Here is a 20978-nt window from a genome sequence, read left to right on the forward strand (position 1 = left end):
AGGGAAAAGCGTTTTATAAAAGCTGATAACGTAAGGCAGGGTTCTTATTTGAATTTTTTAACTATTTTAACCAAGATATCGTTTTTTTAGATTATCAATGCTGTTTTAAAATAGGATGAACTTAAATTATTTTTTCAAAATGTCGATGGAGATCAGTTACAAATTTCATTTGAAGCTTGCTTTTGAAAGATATTGTGTAGAAACCAACCTTGAAGCTCTTCAAAAGGAAACCGAATCTTTTAATTAACAAATATAATTTAATGGTAAAATAAATCAATTTATAACCTTAATAAAGACATTAAAATGGCCTGGCCCAGGTCATAATTTTGACAGTTACCACATGTGTTTCGGGCCACAGCTACGAAAGTTCAAACTGAGTTCACTATCGTAATGAGTCCTTTGTTAACTGAACCAATTCTACTGCAATTTCGGAATTCTTATCTTATTTGGACGAATTCTCGAGAGTTCACAAAATTGATAATGTTATCTTGCTGATTCTCTGGTAAACAAATGTTGCTCTCAAAATAATAGAAATGACGCATTTTCAGAATTATCTTATTTTGATGAATTCTCGAGAGTTCACAAAATTGATAATGTTATCTGGTTCATTCTTTGTTAAATACCTTGTGCTCATTTGAAGCATATGTAGCAATACAAAATAAAAGTATTTTCTTTTTTTCATTAATGAACACTACTGCTCTGGGGTCTACTAATAGTTTCAGCAATGACCATTTGAATCAGCTGAAATTGTGTGTGCCAGGGGAGAAACTACTATCCAAATATAAGCTAGTTTCTATCGTTGCAATACGTCCAAATGAATGACCACAAAGATCGATCATCATACATGTCATTGAAGCACATTAATCACATAAGGATGAGACTTTATACATAACAAACAATAACAATATATCATAATAAATATATACATAATATGACTTCAAGGGACATAACTATCATTGCCTATATTATAAAACTATTGTGACAAGACGACGACAGGTTTATGACTCATCAATAATCACATAATATTCATTGCCATTTTATAATCCTCAACCATAACAATGGCCACGTTTCAATCAAATTTACAATATATCCAGCAATTTAGTATCAAGTCATGTAAGTGCGAATGTGGGCCTTAAACAGTAGTTATTTCCAGTAAATAAAATCCGTTTCTAATTCGATTTGACTTAACGCAAAAACATTTGATTAATCTAAGTAGTGTATCATGCTAATTGCTTTTCCATTTCCCTTAAGATCACGCCATAACGATCATATTCAGAAAGCTTAGGCTTGACAGACATATTGATTTTTTTTTTCGGTACCATTTTGTATACAGGTCACGTGATTTGGTACTTTGTAGGACGATGAAATATTGTAATCAATATGGCGACTATAGATGGATAACATTGGTAATGATGAATATCGGTGTAGAACGACAGTTACTCACGTAAAGGCGTATTGATCCACACAGTACAACTTTCATAGAAAACACGGCAACGTATTGCACAAAGGGAAACGTACACATATATTATATGTATATATACACGATATAGAAAATAAATTAAATATTTCAATTTACATTATATTATTTTACCCTCTGTTAACAAAAAAAAGGAGGGTTTCTAGTTCAATTGGGTGTGTAGGTGAAATGGTACCCTATAAATATTCGTGACGCCAAATGAGTTACGTCTGTGTTTGATATCCGACAAAAAAAGTAAACATTTTAAGAATCGAATGGTATGTAACACATTGAACACTAATGATATTCAAACTGAAATCGTGTGTTATGATATATAAAACACATGATTTATTAACAAATGGTTGAATTTCAGCTATGTATATGTTCCGAATTCCGTTGGATCATCATTTTGATACAGTTTTCGTCATGATCCGACATAGTATAAACATTCTTATGTTTCTTATTTTCACAGCACCTTTTGTCATCATAGCGTAATCGTTCTCGACGACGATAATAAAAATGAAATACTAAAGCACAAATTAATAAAGTTAAGAGGAATGTTCCAATAACAGCCCCCACAATATCAACAATTGAAAATTGTTTCACTTTGTCAGTTGTAGAAACTATTCCCATGTTTTTCTCAGCTTTGCTGTTTACTGTCCACTCATAAGTATTTTTGTTTTCAATCGTATTGACTTTGTTAACACTTGTAGTTGGGGTTCGGCCGACAGTTGTACTGTCCATGGGTTTCTCTTTGGCTATAGGCCATGCTAAATTTAAAGAAAACGTAACGTTTCCGGCTGGATTGTTGGCAATACATTTGTATTTTGATTTGTCTGTTAATTGTGGGTTAGTTATGTACATAACACCCTCGCTGTCTTTAGGTTGTGTTTTGGATGGATAATACGTTTCGGTAGTACCATCAGGTCGGATCCAATATAGTGTAGGACTTGGATCGCCGGATGCAGTACATGTCAGTTTCCCCAATTCACTCTCAAATATAGCATCCACCTTCTTGAAAGTTGGTAATTCACATGTGAAATCGCCTGCTTTTAAAGCATTAAATAGTTTATTACGGTGAGAAGGCGGTGATGAGCAGGACGGTGCGTCCCCACCGGAGAAAATTGAGTCTTCTTTGACGAAAAATTCGTACAACCACGTCAGTTCACAATTACAATGAAAATTGTTTTTGCCCAATCTGACATGACTTAAGCTACGCAATAGATACAGCCATTCTTTATCTAGTTTTTCAAACTGATTTTCGTACAACCACAGAGCACGTAAAGAACCATTTAAGGGGCGCAGAACTTCCAACGATAAGTTTCTCAGAGCACAATTATGCATGTAAAGTCCTCTTGTTGAAAGACCAGCAAATGCCTTGGACGAAAACTGGATTCCAGGATTCTCATTGATGAAGAAATTCTCCAAATTCAGTCCCCGAAATGTAAAATCGGGGATAAATTTCAGATCATTTTTACTGATGTCCAGCCATTTTAACTTGGTTAATCCAGAAAATGTATCAATAGCGATACTCTCGATTCCACATCCGCTGAGGTATAAGTTCTTTAGAGACGACAAATTAGTAAAATTTCGTCTTGTCAACACTGGGTTTTTAAACTTGTTATCATTTAGTGTAAGCTCCAATGTGTCGAAAGGTATTCCGTCCGGAATAATATCGAGATTCCCTCTAGAACAATAAACATTGTTACTCATAGGCGGACAAAAACAATTCCTAGGACAGGTAGCACATATACTTCCCAATGAAACTATAACACACACAGCGCATAGCACTAGTTCTCTAAGAGAACAAAATAATTCTCCTTTACGTTTCATTTTTCCAATCTATCATCGTTGGTTTCTCGCTAAAAGATTAAACAAAAATAACAAATCCACACCACAGCTATATTCCACTGTTCGACTACATGATATAAAAGTTCACGATATAGTTCGCTCTCCAATGTATAAGATAATAATAGTCGAGTTAGTCAGCTGCAACCAACATACTGCTATCAACACACTGCGCCATCTAGTAATTACAATACTAATCGAGAGAATAGTCACGAACACACAGTCTCTTTTCAGCAAGAAGTGGATAGTTAAAATATACTCGATTGAACAGTCTTAATGTAAAGAAAGTCTTTACTTACGAGTGTTGAAAAGGCGTCTCATTTACAATAATTAATACAATGATTATAATCAACACATACAGTATCATTTCAAATAGATAAAGACTGGGGTTGATAATTTTACTTCTTTGTTTGTTTATTAGACGTAATAAATAGGGATTAGGATAAGTGAAAAACGAATATTATTTAAGTTTAATTCGTGACATAGCAATAATAAGCTGGGATAAGCAGGCATTGTATTTTATATCGACATATCAGTACCAAATGTGCTGTTAAGTTTCTCAAGAAGTCGACGGGCAAATCATCGAATCCATCTCAGTGGACTGGATTTTGTTCAAATCCGTCGCAGTGGACAGGATTTTGTTTAAATCCGTCGCAGTGGACAGGATTTTGTTTAAATCCGTAGCATCACACAGGATTTATTCAAATCAAAATATTTACTACAAGGAACTGTGATAAAGTCGCAGATTCTGTCAGCCGAGGTCGACGACATGGTACACATTTTGCTACATAATATGAAGCAAATGGAAGCAACTACCTTTTCCCAGACTTCCAAATCCAACGAATAATCAGAATCTTCCAGATGCCACTAATTGCTAATAGTCGTTGAAAATCCCGTTTCTCTCAGACTCTGACTATGGCAAGGACCAAGTTCACCTTTAGAAGGCAATGATTTAGAAATAGATCGCGAACATACACTTCGATAAATCTTTGATCAGCCATGCAAAAACAAATATATGAAGATCTGCGTCTTCCTTTCTGCACCCGATCTAATTAGGACAGATAATATAGTATGCTGAAGGAACATTGTAGACCACTGGATCTCCAACGACTAAACACCTTTTCAATGTCAGCTCCTCTGACTTGTAAAGTGGGAGACACTTACATATTTTATGTTGGAAAGATATTTACAAAGAAAGCTGAATACATTTCATTGTGCTATTCTGCCCTAACAAGACACTTCTATAAATACCTTATATAAATAAGCTACTTACATTTTTCGTGAATTATTTAATCTTAAATGGGATATTGTTGTTTTTGTCTAAAAGAGTCTCTAAATCTCGTGTATGCAAGGGTTACATGGTACAAGAGGTACTTCATTACATCAAGCAATTCACACCTACATTTGTTCCTATACAGATAATTTGAATCCTTTTCTCCTTAATAAGTATCAAGACGTCATGTAATGAATGAATGTCGTGGCCTATAATTATAATACTGGCCACTGGGTACGTTATCCCTTAATAGGAGAGTGGGTGTGTGTGTTGATGATGGGGGGTGAGTAGGTACCAGTTTCAAAATAACACGATGCATGTTCAAAGTCTACTTTCTTTTTGTATATAAATTTATTAACTATTGTTGATAGTGTGTGAAATTTGTTTTTCATTAATTTTCCAGCAATCCATCTTTTATGAACTTCATTTGCTGGTAACTATTTATTGGAAGCAGACTAATTGACAAATGTTTTTCCACCTAACAAATCAGTTTTCGCTTTGCTTTTTAGACTTTGATATGCATGTTCCAATATACAATTTTGGTGGCTGCTCATTGAAGAATCGTGCTGAATACAAGTGATTGTTGGTACAAGTATAGCTGAATGCAATGAATATCTGTAAAAACTGTCACTATAAAGTATCTGATACGGCTTTTAAGATGTGTCACTGCCTCAATGTATAAAATATTAATCTTACACTTATTGCTTCGCCTAAGACGAGATAAACGTTTATTATCCTTTCGAGAATTCTTGTGTAATAGATGGATGACAAGTGACTTATTAGAAACTAAGAAAAAAAAACAGACATGCAATCAGAAATAGACAATGGAATGAGTTCAAAACCGGTCCTATATCAAACCTTTTGGTCAATTATAAATCTGGGATTCTTTACTGTTTGTAATATTATGAAACAATCCTAATACCAAAATCCAATAGGGCAAGATGTTTTTGGTATGACAATTGAAAGCAGCAGAAATTGCATACTTTGTGGAACTGACACGAAAAAAAAAGAGAAATTCCATCTAAAATTTTTAGCAAAAAGCAAAGTCCATCGCGTTTATTAAAGAAAAGACTTTAACGTTAATGAATTGGAACAGTTGAAGTTATGTCTTGTCTAATAATGCTGTTTCATCGGACTAGTATTTTTTATGTCAAAAATGTGCTTGAAAAAAGTCTTATTAATGAACTACATTTATTTGTCCAACACAAGGGCTTGCTTCAAGTAGCTTCAAAACTGTGAAGTGTGAAGATCGAAATAAAGGTGAATCAACTATATCTAATTGGAAGGATAATTGGAATTAAGTTCAATTATTGTTTATATTTTAGCTGTAAAACAATAACTGTTAATAGGACTATATTATCTGGCCATAAACTCTGCGTGAACCCCACTTTAATTAGGCGACAAATGAAGAAGGCCGAGTCAGAGTAATCGGATTACGTGAACATTCGACAAGAAACAATAGTGTCTTATGATTTGTACAAAATACCCGTTGAATTACAATATCCCGGGGGAGGAGGTGGAATAATAGTGTCAGCACTCGTCAAGTCTCTTGTCCCTCCAGGGCTTAGTAAGGAGTCGTTGTCTTACAGTTCACTGCTTTTCAGATATTTCATAACGCCCTGATAATTTTGATATCGAGTCTCTAATCTTGATATTATGTCGTCGATATCTTGTTAATCTGTAATGGATGTCAGAACTACCCCGACCCCTGCTCAGCCCCATCGCTCAGTTCACCCGTGTAAAACTGATCACATTCTCTAACTCTCTGTTGCAATGTGGACAAAATATGCTATAACTTCCACATATATTGAGCATTTATAAAGAAACATGTTTGTCGTTTGCCACAATTTGACTAAAAACTTAGCAAAAAAAAAAAAATCAGTATTTGACTTGCAGTATATCTGTGGAACATAAAACCTCAACCAACACCATTTGAGATAATATACGTTTTGATTGTCTATGATGCAGGCCATGAAGTCCTCGGGTTGTATGGCGATTCAATGAATCTATCTACGTCATTATTAGCTGCAGTCTCCCATTTTATAAAGTGGGAAATGATCCATCGACATTTGTGCTTTTGTAGTCGTTGGTGCGCTCAGGCCCTTAAATCCATCTACAGATCTAATACCACACTTTGCTATCGGTTGTTGAAAATTTAGTTATCCCCGACATCTTCAGCAGCAAGGGCAACTTGTGCTTTTCTTTACATGACGATAAGGTACAAAGTTTTCATGTAGATAATCATAAACATTTTACATTAATATTCCATCAGTATATTCCAAAAAGAAATCTTGATTTTACATTTTGTAAATTCTGCATTGATTTATATATAAATGGTTTAGAAATTTTGTTTGAGAGAAATTGGATTGGAGATAATCTAAATGAATTCAACAGACCACTTCAATAAAGCCCTTCATCAAAGAATGCTGTTGTTGTGCCCCGATGACAATCACTGGGTCGTCATTGACGATTAATTAAGATAAAAGTAAAGGTTTTCAAGTGATAAAACTTGAGCTGGCTTTGGTCATTCAAGTGGTCAAGTGTCCAGTAAAAGGATGTAAATGAAGTTTAAATGGTAATGACGTATCTCAATCTTTTATCTCCCCTCCCCGACTGGGAACTTAGCGATCTTCAGATAATTATTAACTAGTTCCACATTAATTTGACCTCGACACGATTTTGGTTGCTATTTCATTAAGACAGTGTAGTTCAGGTCGAAGGCCAGAACTTTCAAACCATTTTGAAAAATCAAATCTGAAATTTTTATTGATTTTAGTTAAAAACTATTGCGCTTGAATAACTGCTTTGGGTCACATGACTTCAAAATCTTGGTGGAATTGTAATTCGCATTGGAATATGTAAAAGCATTAAACGAAATGAAAATTGAATTCAAATGGTTAATAGTAAGACAGACTAACATGGTGGCAATGAAGCTACAATTAGTTGTTTGATGCTTCAAACCCATTGTCAAGTGATCCACTTAAGTGAATATTTAAGTAAATATTTGATGATTGCATATGATTGCAGACAGTCTACTTTGAATGTAGACGTTATAACTATCGTTTCACATTATATGCGCTGATCGAAAGATGATAAAATGAATTTATCGACATAATTCAACTGAGATTACTGATATTAAGCGAAAGGGAAATGGATAGTAGCCAACTAGATCACAATATAAGTGCACCTTTCGGTTGCGGTTGCCAACCTTGATAGCTTTCAATAAAACAAAATGGTTGCATTATTAGATCTTTGAATTTTGTTTCACGAGACTAGCAGCGAATTGCTTAGTTTACCCTGTACTCTTGACCACCGAAAACTGATGTTTAGACCTCTTACAAATTCTACCTTAACTGAAATATCCCAAGTAATTTTGCAAAGGTATTGATAGCATAATGTTTTTTTTTTAGTTTACTGTTTGATTCGGGTAGGGCAAGTTTCGTCCCCTCTCTCTTCGGGCCAACCTTCAAACGTAACACCTCTTCAGAACCGGTTTCAGATGGCGTGGATATGCCCTTCAGTATTGTTGCGTTTCAAGGGATTTAACTCTAGTATTTCGAATAAATATTCTTACCCATCAATGTATTAATTCATTTGACCAGATACTAAGTATTTACCAAGCTTTAATGTGCCATAAAAGGCAGTTTTCTGTGAGTTTTATTTTTGAAGGTTTAAAATGGTAGAATTTTTCTGATTTAACATGGCAAGATGCTCAATTTTAATAGGGAATCCACAGCTTGATTAAGGGGAGGTAACTATTCATGAAATAAGAAAGAATTGCTGAGCTGAAGACAACAATAACAAACTTCTGTTGTTGATTAATACGAATGTTATGGTTCCCTCATCAGATTTGTCGGCTGATTTCATAGGGTAATTCAGTTTAACTTGATGCTTAATTGAATAAACTTGAAAGAATGTTGGATAACTTTTCAATGTCTGTAATTATGGTCAGAAATATCCTTCTTGAGCTCAAATTGTTGAACAATCCATTACCAAAGGAGAAAAATACCCAAAAGTCACAGACCTCTTATTTCAATTTCTAAATGAAGTATTTGTTCCATCCTAGGCCTTAATCAAGCTCTCCCTTCCCCAAATTCAAACGCTGTGTGGGATGGTCCTCAACGACTCCACGCATAGCAATTAGTATGTATGAAAGGGGAATGAATAGACAGAAAAAATAGGAGCTTTAAAAATAACTTTATTATACAAAAATGTAATGCTTGTGTATATACATATATGTTGATGAAGGCAATTGAACTTTTTAAGTATTTACGGTTTTCTTGGATTGATGCAGAGATTTTTAAAATAAAAACATGAGCATTCTAATGTTCGCTTAATGTTATGCCGATTCTTCCACTGACCACATCGACCATGTCGAATGATTAGATATTTAACTTATTAAGACATGATAATTCAAATCAAAAACATGATAATTCAAATAGAAAGGAGTTCTACGACCTATTTTGTGCTCTAAATTCTACTAATGAATACAGAGCTGTGACCACTTAGCCAGTGATTACTTGGGTTGTGTTATAATGGAATAATCTGTCAAAGGAAAGACATAAAAAATATTCTTTGACGATATTCACAACTAAAACTAAATATACAACTTAACAATACTGTTATTGCACATTTCTTTCCATTTAATGCGATCCATCAATTGAAGCCTGTATACTCGCTCATCAATAACCCTTAATAAAAACATGCATTTAAGAAGTTAGTGCATCATTTGGGACCATGATGTATTTCGAAGTTTGTGTAGTATATATTCTTTCTTGATTGTCTCCGATTATTGAGCAATTCAAAACGGACATGTATTTTGCACTATAGTTATTATTATGATTATGCACAGGATTGGTGAAGATTGGAGCATATGATCTAAGTAACGAACAGTCACAAAAACCGAACACTGTAAAACTGTTACAGTTTACGTATTGTAGTAGGTTCTGTCTACAATTTTTGGTCTTGGTATATGGCACGGCCTGAAAAAGAATACAAAAAAATGTAACTTATGTATCGAATGGTTGCATTTGTTTTTACCACTCCAGTGATTTCCAATATGGCAGTTTAAAATCAAAATAGTATAAATGGTGACCTATGTCAACCAAAACAAAACCGAACGTATTCTATTGCAAATGTGCATCAGGCAAATGAAACTGAATGCAATGAATGTGTTGTCGTTTTCTTTTTTTTAATTTAATTTCTGGATACAAAATTGTTATTAAAGCTTTCGTTTTAAACAAGCGCCTTCTTGTATTTTTTTTTTTATTATATCCGACTGAATAATTCCGAAGAAACTTTGAATTAGACGACTTATGCATTATTAATACTTAGAAAAAAAAGAACTCGTGCATACCACTTTTCAACACCATTTAAATCTGCACCAGGGTTGTCTACCCCATAACTTTTATTGATTTCTGGATATCTGCAATGAAAAGGTGTAGAATAAGCATTTATTTCTGGGTTTTTATCGAAATTGGGACTTTTATAGGAGATCCACATCAACTGTTTGATAAATCCTTTCAGAAAAAGACGTGAGCTTGGAACAGACAGGATCGTTCTGCATTTGGGTCAAAAATCTTGAGAATGGCCTAACATTATATCACAATACAGATGGGACACAAACCCTCTACCTCTCAAAAAAGAAAAGAATGCGGCTCGTAACTTACTCCTGATAAGCTAAATAGGTATCTGGATAAATTCCCTGCCTTCCACTTTCGGACATAGAAGGACCATAGTGATCATAATTCCTATTTTTGACATGACCATTACTGCTGTCATCGTAACCATCTTCAAATGACCTACACAAAATTAATAACTTTTTATCAATTCGGATATATATTAACATCCCTTATTTTAGGATTGTGTAATTATCCGGAATATCTTTTGAGGCATCTCGATTTCCAGAAAAACCTGGTCAGATTATAACCTGATAATTATATTTAACAATCGTCAGCACTGTTTGGTTTGAATGGTATTTGCGGTAGTGGCGTCAATAATTTGTTTTCTGGATCTATAGGAACAGCAAAATTACCAATTTCGCTAAAGCGTATCCTAGAGATGTCTCTCCTCTCAGTTACAATTACTACGGGTTATTTTACTTTTAATGAGAAGCCTTTCTTTTTTTGGACTCGAAGCCCATTATGTTTGGCGAAAGCTCCTTTAAAGCTAACTGTAGTAGCTACTTACGCATCGTCATCGTACACTCGTCTTCTATAGCAACAACAGTATGCTATTAAAATCACTGCTATGATCAGAAGTATGAATATTCCAGCTGATATTGATGTGCCCAACACAAGTTTTTCATGTGTCGTTAAATCCTCCCAACTCCCTGCAAAAGAGGGAACCAACTGATCAAAAACCTTGTTCAGACAGGGAATGGCATTAAATATAGACATAAGGAAAGACAGAATATGTCAAAGAAAAAAACATAAATTATGCTTCGATTTACTTGACATTTTGAAAAATTTATATAATTACCTAAAAGCAGAGAAACTGAATGCCACAGTGAAAAAAATGAAAATCGGATTGTTTCCGAAAAGGTTACAACTAAATGACGTTCTTAAACCAATTGATAACTTCCTCCATTGACATTAATGAAAAGTAATGTAACTTCATCTAATACAATTTCCCTTTAAAGTAGTCAAAAAGGTTTAATACAAACAATCCAAGTACTGACGATCTAAACCGCAAACCGAAATGCAAAACTTTGGCGGAATATTGGTAGAAGCTATTACTAAATACTATGTCCCATATCCAAATGCTTTTAATGTGCTGAACACTTACATTTGCACTCTAAAGATGATGTATCTGGTGTCCAAGTTCCATTTGCACATGTGATGGTATTCTTTCCACCTAAGCTATGACCAAAGTCATTACAGGATAATAATACTGTTGATCCCGATGTGATATTTTCACCATGAATACTGATGGAACTATCTACAGTGCGTAACGTACAATCTGAAATACATATAGAAATACATTACACCGGAACAATATTGAGCAGGTGGCGCTCAAGTCCACTCACTTCAAAGCTATAAACAATTTTATATTTCACATGTTTTTGAAATATGACTTTAGTATATTTTAATTGTTGTTATTCACACTTTTGTCAGTTACATTTTGTACTGTGATTGTGGCTTAACGGATCATATTGAGTTGTATTTATATTGTATTTTATTTTTCAGATGTGACTAGGCATTTTGTTTTGTAGAATTGAATGAAATATACAAAATACGTATGCATAGCCTGCATGTCAACTGGAATGAGGTTGCTTCCAAAATGTTCGCAATCAATATGAACTGATGTTTACAATGTCTAAATGTACGGACATGAACGTGCACTTGTTACGCTCAATTTTCAAACAATTTCAGTTTTTCGCATGTTCTACCGACCAATTTAAGAAAAAGTAAAAGGAAAACATTTCCTGTGACTTTCTATGGTAAACTGTTATTTTTCGTTTAAATCTGACACTTTCTTGTTAGTGTGGTTAAAATAAAGTAAGTGACCTTATCGTCCAAACATAAGAAAGTGGACATCAACGTTAGGCTAGTTAAACACATTCCGCCAAGAATTTGAGTTAAGGTAAAAATCAACACTCGAGAAAGGTTGCAGATAGCTGGGGTTTGGTACGAATTAGTATTATAAGTCAACCACGTTTTGCTCTTTACCGACCTTAACATAATGGTATATTCTCAGAAAATGTCCATTCTTATTCCATATGTTTGTCAACTTTTTGCAACATATTTTATAAGTTATATCCTGTGCTTAAATATATATTCGCCGGTACTACTTCTTCCTGTTATCCTTTTCGGTATAAATTCGTCGAATCATTAAAATTTAAACAAGGAAAAATTTTCGGTTACCCACAATTTGCATTTACTGTCGCAGACTGTGTTAATTAACACAAGGCAATGACAGTGAAAAAAGTACATAGTATATTAATGCATATACCATGGGTCGAAATTATATATTTTTTTTAGCAAAATAATGGTACATGCCTTTTATTTTTATACACATTAAATATGTCGAGGCGATATAATGGGTTTTTACATTGTGTATTAAAATTATTCTACATAGGGTTATCAAGAACATTTGTAAATTTCAGTTTCTCATTTGAAACAAAGCGGATACCGTAAATATATGTAGTAGGTCACATATGTGAGGAATTCAGAGTAACAGATGTTTCTATTTAAATTATTACTAGATTGGGATATAGATTATACAAATTAAACATAATAAACACCACGTTATGAATTAAATATATATGTTAAAGGGGATTTCAATTCTTTGTCTTTATTATTACTGATGTATGTTTTCTTTCTTTTTTTTCTTTTTTCTTTAGTAGAGTGTACAGAGCTACTATATGATAATTTTTTTACCAATCACTAGGCCAATATTACTCGGCTGGTGGACAAGATTGTCGTCGACGAAATTCTCCAACCTACAAACTAAGTTCCATTTCAGAATGAAAGCTCAATCTTCCAAAAAACTACTACCACCCTGCGACTAGCTATTAAAATATTTTGCTTGTCCATTTATTGTACAAGAGCTCTGATTCGTATTAATATTAGGTAAACCAAATTGTCAAGTTCTCATCTCGAAAATAACCTATTAAAATCATTCTTACCAAATGTATCTACATTTCAAATTTGACATAACACACTAAATGTAATGCAATATGTCAAAGAAAGTTATCTTATGTTAACAAAACAAAGCTACACTGATTTTTATAAAGAAACTATTACTCACTCATTTTCTTTGGTCTATAATGGACTCTTTGCCATGTAATGAACAAAATATATGGTATAAATATGGATATATCGCTTAGTTAATCCCGAAATAATCCTTATCCAAATCACAGATGTTCAAACACGTTAAGACATGATTTAGTCTCGATCCTTCATGGACGAATTAATCATCTGCCGTGTTCAGTAACGGATCAATAGACCTGAAAGTAAAGGAGATAATCATGAATTATTTACTGTGTTAATTAATATCAAGAAACGTATGTAGATCAGTGCCAAATTAGTGAGTGAGATCGGCCTTAAATTTTTCAGATTTAGCACCGACGGTGGGTCGGTGACGTCAATTTAACGTCCTCTTAACGTTTGCTGATATCGCAAACTAGATTTCGCCCCGCACCGCTTATCACTCCTTCCTTTTTACCCCATACGCCTCTCAACTGGTGCAGACAAGATGGAGCATTTGACCCTTGTCAGCTTCATGGATACTATTGCCATTGTGCATTGAAGTAGATCAAATGTATTTTTTCACATCCGGGAATAAACACACGCAGTCAACCTTTACATTTAAAACAAATCAAAGCCAGTTATTGTGTTCATAACTACTTAAACCAGCTGTACATTAGGTATACTGCTCCTTTTCGTTTGAATCAGCCCCGATTGTGCGGAAGAATCTTTACAACACAATACCTGAAACCAATATCAGTCGAGTGGTATTCCTTAACAACATTATCTTTCACAACACAAATCTTAAGTTTTCTAAGATATTCTTACTGTTATTGTTGAATTGAATTTGTTGCACAATGATCGCCACATAAACAATGACTAGGATAACTATGACGACTTGTACATAAATGAAAATAGCCCGGAGGTAAAAATATTTTCTTGTCGATCGAGATTCAAAAGATTTACTCTAAAAACCATCGTAAAATGTTGAATGGCGACTGGTTGTATCGTGATACGACAAATCGAACTAAAAGGAATTTCAAACGTACAGAAGATACAACATTGTGCGGTAAAAAATTTCCTTTTTCGGCCGTGCTCAATATATAGTCGAATAGGTTTTAGTATTAAAATAATTAACTTATTGGAGTCATCCACCTAACTAACGAATAACCAGGACACAACAGTTAATCCATTTACTGTAAACCTATTGATCATAATAATTATGTCTTCACCGAAAGTGGAATTTGGTTAATTGTTTATTGCTAATATTTTCAATTATTAAAAAAAAAGTCAGTCACAACTGTACAGGGTCGGTCGGTAACAAGCTAAGTGGGTACTGCAGCAACTCAGTTTTCAAAAGCTTAATTGCAAATCGCCGGCATAAAGACAATGTCAAAAATAGAAAAAAAGGGGGGAACATGCGTGAATATTTAGGCATTCCATACTTAAAATCTTTAAAATAATTTCAATTGTTTCTTTCAGAGTAGCGATTTTAAAGTTTTTGTTTTAGGCTGATGTCGCCAAATGGCTTTACACGTTTATGAGAAGAAATTCTGGGAGAAATCTGTCTAAAAGACTTTTCTCAACAAAAATTCGACCAATTTTAGACCAACTCATATATCCTACCCCAGTGCACCTGATTTGACTCTGATCTCGTTTTGAAACGCCTTTGAGAAAACGTCCCCATGATTTGATAAAACAGACATATAACCTGTGCTCTATGACTGAAAATCCTTTAAGATCTATTTTGGATAACGTTAAATAAATTTTTTATTATTATCTTCTGTTTACAAATCAGAGCATAACCAAGAGCAACTTCATAGAAGGAACCAAACTTTATATAAAATCTTTATCATTTATCAAGTTTATGGACATCTAGTCCATACATAACCAGGGGCAACTTACTTCTAAATACTTAACTGTGTTATTTTATACAAAATGCTTATTCGAAGGTTGGCATCACATACTGTATATCATTAAATACATTGTAAATTCCGTCCAAACATAACCGAGAACAACTCGTTAAAGAGTACTAAACTTTGGTAACCTAATCTATACAAAACTTGTTTACGACGATTGGCAAAACTTTTGCATTTATCATTATACAACCGATATTCTACGATAAATTCGGTCCAACCATAAACAAAACAACTCTTTTAGAATACTTTTGACCTTATACAAAATGTTTATACGAAGGTCGGCAACACCTTTCTAATATCTCCATTAAAATACCAACGACATCAGTCTATCGTATATCTAGTCCAAACATAAATGAGAGCAACTCTTTTAATACTACAAAACTTTGGTAACTTACTCTATAAAAAAATACGAAATGTATCCATAACCGAGAGCAACTCATTTAAACGAAGGTCGGCAACACCTGTAAATCTCCATTAAAATAGAGACGCCATTATTCTATGGTAAATTTAGTCCAGACATAACCGAATGAAACTTATATAAGTACCAACTTAACCTTATTTAAACGAAATGATTATCCGAAGGTAACTACACTAAACACTATATATTATAAAACTTTGTGGACTTACTTTATAAAAAAAGCTTATAGGAAGGTCGGCAACATCCATGTATCCATTAAAATACGTACGACATTAGTCCATTGTTAATTTAATTACACCATATCATTCAGCAATTCTCAAATAGCACGTTCATTTGTTACTTTGTTAGTACAATGAAAGCCACAGTTGTGAATTATTCATAGTATTTGTGATTAATAGAAGCGTTCGATCGAATACAATTTTCTAGTGTGTTTTGTTTGAGGACAGTAAAGTTAACCTAATGCATATTGATTTTTATGTATTCACTACGTTTACAGATAAATTATAATGTGTAGTACAAGGTAGTACATAACGGGGTGCATATTTGTGGTAAAAATAGGCTTGCGCATCCTTTAGAACCATTTATGGAAAGAAGTGGCATGACAATAAAATACCAAATGAAACGTGGTCATTCCATTGTGCAATATTTGGGTGTGTCATATTCATTCCAACCTCAGCTTAAAAGGGTCGCAACCCCTATTTCGGGTTGAACGGCTCATGACCCATTCAGGGCTAGATGAAACCGCCCTTCGCTAACTAAAGGCAACTTTTCTTAAAATGCTAGTGGGGGATAGGAAATGAACCAACTTTCCTTGATATCCATCAAGAACTGTGCCTTCTCGAAGGTTCAAGAACAAGTTCCATTTTCCCTTTTCCTTGAAAACTTTTCTGAAAAGTAACTCAACCAAATTGTCTCTACTTACAATTTTTTTCATATACTTTTTTCTGAACATTAACAATAGTTCCCTAGATACTACTTCACGATTATTGTACGACCAAGGAAGTATAATTATGAAAAATAACAAGTATATTTAGTCTGGCTATGTAGGTTAAGAAATTCTTAAAACCAACTATAAAAATATAGGTCGGCTACAAGGAAATAGCTGTCCTTATATGGTGAATATCTATCCATCATACACACAATTAGTGCTGAAGGATCACCCTTAACAGCAGCATCAGCAATTATCCAATCTATACAAATGGACAATGCATCCTTTAGATTCCATCCAGGTTTGGTCAACATCCAGCTGCTGAACAGGATCCTTGTACATATGTCTTATTTAATTATGACGTCATATACTGGTGAAGTTTTGGCCAAGTTAAAGTAACCGCAAATAAAAGCTCAAAGTGTACATTGATACAAACACAAGGGTTAGAACCTTTTAGATGAACCCTTACACGACTTACTCAGCCCTTTAATATTCTTTGAATTTGTAAAATGTTTTCACCGTCTCCTTTGAGTAGTACATTTATTATTGCGCTTTGTACGGTATTTTTTGGGTTACGGAATTGTTTTGCTTTTACGGATTAATATTTACCTACATAATCTTAGTCATATTGCTTAATTAAACTTATACCCCTTGTCTGTCAGCATATAAAATGGGGTTAATTAAGTCATAAAACATTTTCAATATAACACCTCTATCAATCATATAATACAATAATAAAAAAAGCTTCACATGTGTGACCTTTTTTTCATTATTCTCTGAACTTTGCTTCAGGCGAACATATTTATCAAAAAGAATTATGAAAAATGACGATTAAATGTTTACATGCCTCAGGCTATGTTCTTCGTCTGGCTATTCGGATAATACGACAGCACAAAGTAGTGGCTGCATAAAACTAATAAAGACAAACTCTCTAACCCATATAGAGATATAAAAATGAGAGTGAATGGAGTTTAACGTTCTACTTCTAACCCATAAAAGCTAACTATCTTACACATACAGACAAACTATCCAACCCATGAAGGCTAACGTTGTCATCCATAAAATCGAATTATATAACCCATAAGAGCAAACCCAAAACCATAAAGGCAAACTTCAAAATATAGATCCATCAAGGTAATATCACACAGGAATAAACAACAACAAACAACAATATGTTATCTCGTCAATATTCCTTATGCTTCAGGCAAAAATTCCTTCAACAATTTGATGATTAGCATCGAACAATATTACGCCTTTGGCTATGGGTTGCGGTGGATGATATCTCCACTGAGATAAAATCTAATCTCTCCTTTCTTATACGACTTCAACATCACGAACGTAGATTGTTTATATCAGATTTGAAATAATATCAATTATCTACATGTAGACTGTCACGATTGAATTTATTTCAAGATGCACATCTATCATCTGATAAAATACATGTACAATTGTGATGCTTAATTATGAAAGATTAATTAATGGTCATTGAATCACTATACGCTTTGGTTATTGTTTTCACAGTTTAAGAGGCCACTTCTTTAAAATACATCTTCAAGGTTTTTTAGTGAAGGTCTCCCTCCAACCATGTTCACCAAAACCTATCCAATGCAAATTATGTGATACCTCCAAATGTGTCATACACAACATTTTTGGCAATCCTCTACCACGTGGTCATTCAAAGTTTTAGGTTTTTTTCAGAAGGAATTTAATTAATTGCTCCAATTTTTTTTTACTTTTCTTTAGCTATAATGAACTAAAACAGGTTCTGTAAGCGAAATGTAGACAATTAAGGGTGGTAATGGTTACGTAAACAAGTTGTGAACGTTACGCACATAAATGCATTCATCGTTTTGGAGTACAATATTACCGAATTCTTCCTGTTTCTTAATATTCTGAACTCTTTTCACTTTTTGTCTATGGACTACATAGACCGATACAGACCAGAAATTAGGATTAAGAATAAACTTATCGACTGGATATTTAATTATAAAATCACACAAACCATTGAAGTATATCGCTGTGACTTGTGCTTAAACAATGCCCCAAAGCTATAAACTGTACGTTTAAGTTGGGAGCTAGATTTTCTCACCAAAGGTGAAATTGCCCATAAAAGTCCGAATTTCTTATTTATGGTAACTACTTGAAAATGACTCGTTTATCGTCCGGCTCTCAATATATTTCGATATAAATAAATTTACTTAGTATGAGATAGGTATTCTGCTATCAACTTTTTTATTCTTCCGTAAGAAAGTGTGTCAAATGAAATAGAGCTACGTCCAACTTTTCTACACCATGAGGAGGAACTTAACTGGTAACGTAACTGGTTATATCATTTGTGCGAGCTGATCCCAGTTATAAGGATCACAAGATGTATGTACATATTATGTTCACACTCACAGGCGTTCAAGCACAGAAGAACATAATTCGTTGTTTCTCAAAGCAACAATAGCTTCTTGTACCAGAAACATTTCACTTGTAACGTCAAAAGTACGTTTCGAGCGATTAAAGCAATTCTTTACGCTTCCATTACAATGGTCTAAATTATAACCCTACCTTTAAATAATTATGGGAAGTTGCCTCAATCCCGCGATATCAAAACGTACTTGACTGTTCTTACAGGCGCTATGCCCAGAATAACCCAACGTATATGACCATGAGCTAAGGGTCAATGCTTGACTAAATAGACGAGTGTCTTGTCTGATCCGACGATAAACAATGGTACAATGACTCCCCCTATTGTCCTTTTAGACCCAGAGTTTGATAAGAAATCAAATATTTGATATGTTTCACGTTATTGACTTTTCTAGGTCGTCGAAGCGTAAAAACTTAAAGCACACATTGAGGTGAGGATCCAGTTTCGATTTATTTGCCGCTACAAATGGCACATAGTATCTGATAAAAAAAAAATAGTTTAGAATTAGGGATGAAGTAACTTGATTTTTGTTGAACAGTTCCCATTCGTCTTGATTTCATGCATTCCTTAATGCAAATTTCAACGTTTGGGTGTTGCCCACCTTTGTCTTGCATCGGATCCTTGCTTTGACCATCATCATCAGGTTGTCTTCGAATTTAAATTAGCAGTGAATTGGTGTGGAAATATTAGAATCTAAACGTTAGGTTAAATAACATGACATCCAAGCTACATAATGTTTCACTTTCGACAGTTTTCATTTGTTATAACAACTAGGACTACCAGTACTTGTCATTCATGGTGTAGCTTGCGGCCTTTATTGTCAAAGGCTGAACTTTTTGCATATAATGAACGAGGATTAAAGAGAAATGTACACGACATTTACAAATACATTTTGCAAACTCAAACAGTTATTCGAAATTAACAATTTAAAAGTGATATTTAAATCTGTAATATTTTTAGCATGAACATTAATATTTATAATTCAAATTGGGGTAAAGTGCGATTTTATCAAACGCATTTCAAAATATAATCGAGATAAATTGTATTCTTAAAGGCTCAAATAATAATTGGCAGTTTCTATTAACTAGGGAAACTCCAAAACTAGCCCCGTTACAATAATCTCTATAAATCTGACCCCGGTGTTCCGAATCCCTCTTAAGATATTATAGTGACATTTTGATACAGGTTTTCATTAAAATGACTATTTGTAAAGTATGCTATATCCATTATATTCTTCAGATAGTGCAATTTGTCATCTTACACAAATATAACACCTGTCAAGGAAGGTTTCGTGCATCCAGATCCTTGCTAACTGGTACGTTCGGACATTTGAAACTGGTTTCGAAAGACTAAAAGTGTCGTGACAATTGACACTGAGTATATGAAAAGATTCCTCAACAGTTGCAACTACCTAAAAAGTTTTTGTCTGGCCTTTGATGTTCCTACAAGGGATAAGTAAAGCTTATATTTTCCCTTCCGATTCCCTTTCGATGTCCGCGACTCCCTTAATTCCCGAAAAACTATCGCAAACACCATTTTGTTGAAGTGTCTTCTATGCACATACTAAGGCTAGAAAAAAATCTTTAGAATCCCTTTAGTGGCCTATATACCAATCCCAATAATATATTTCATGACGGTAATACCGACTATTATATTTGAAAAAAGGTAATAATAGTACTATAGAACTATAATCTTTTCTGATTTAATATGGTATATCATTGTATACCTTGCTATTCAAAACGATTTATATCATTTATGTCATTGTTACATACGAAATGTAAAAAGTATAAACATTCGTGTATATAGCTGGTAGCAGAAGATTTGTGGTAAATTACCATTTAACTTTGGTCTACAAAGGTTAATTGTTACTAATGAATACAATTTTTAAATAGTTTCATTTTTTTCTTTCGAATTTTAACACAAATTATTGTCTTACTAAGATTAAACAATTTCTTGGCCTTTTTTGTTCACATGTACAATAACCTTACTCTTAAATATCTTATGTATACCTTGATATTGCATTTTGACATATA

The 20978-nt window shown here is 33.7% G+C and overlaps 2 protein-coding genes across 2 annotated transcripts; both read right to left on the reverse strand.

Annotated features, from left to right (window-relative positions):
* Window positions 1-832: 832 nt before the first annotated feature.
* LOTGIDRAFT_219773 (hypothetical protein) lies at window positions 833-3478 on the reverse strand. The gene has a single exon (XM_009063233.1). It carries the CDS (start codon window positions 3287-3289, stop codon window positions 1826-1828), a length of 1464 nt encoding a protein of 487 aa, XP_009061481.1. The 5' UTR covers window positions 3290-3478; the 3' UTR covers window positions 833-1825.
* Window positions 3479-8756: 5278 nt separating this feature from the next.
* Window positions 8757-20967, reverse strand: LOTGIDRAFT_234874 (hypothetical protein; the record flags this gene model as incomplete). The annotated part of the gene is made up of 6 exons (XM_009063234.1): window positions 8757-9559; window positions 9934-10002; window positions 10247-10378; window positions 10767-10908; window positions 11364-11537; window positions 20955-20967. 6 exons carry the CDS (start codon window positions 20965-20967, stop codon window positions 9505-9507), a joined length of 585 nt encoding a protein of 194 aa, XP_009061482.1. The 3' UTR covers window positions 8757-9504.
* Between the last annotated feature and the right edge of the window lie 11 nt (window positions 20968-20978).

Source organism: Lottia gigantea (genome assembly GCF_000327385.1).
Source record: "Lottia gigantea unplaced genomic scaffold LOTGIsca_56, whole genome shotgun sequence".
NCBI classification, from domain to species: domain Eukaryota; kingdom Metazoa; phylum Mollusca; class Gastropoda; family Lottiidae; genus Lottia; species Lottia gigantea.

What these genes read in the sequence shown, in the direction of transcription:
- LOTGIDRAFT_219773 (XM_009063233.1), bottom strand. Translation starts at nt 3,289, where the DNA reads ATGAAACGTAAAGGAGAATTATTTTGTTCTCTTAGAGAACTAGTGCTA.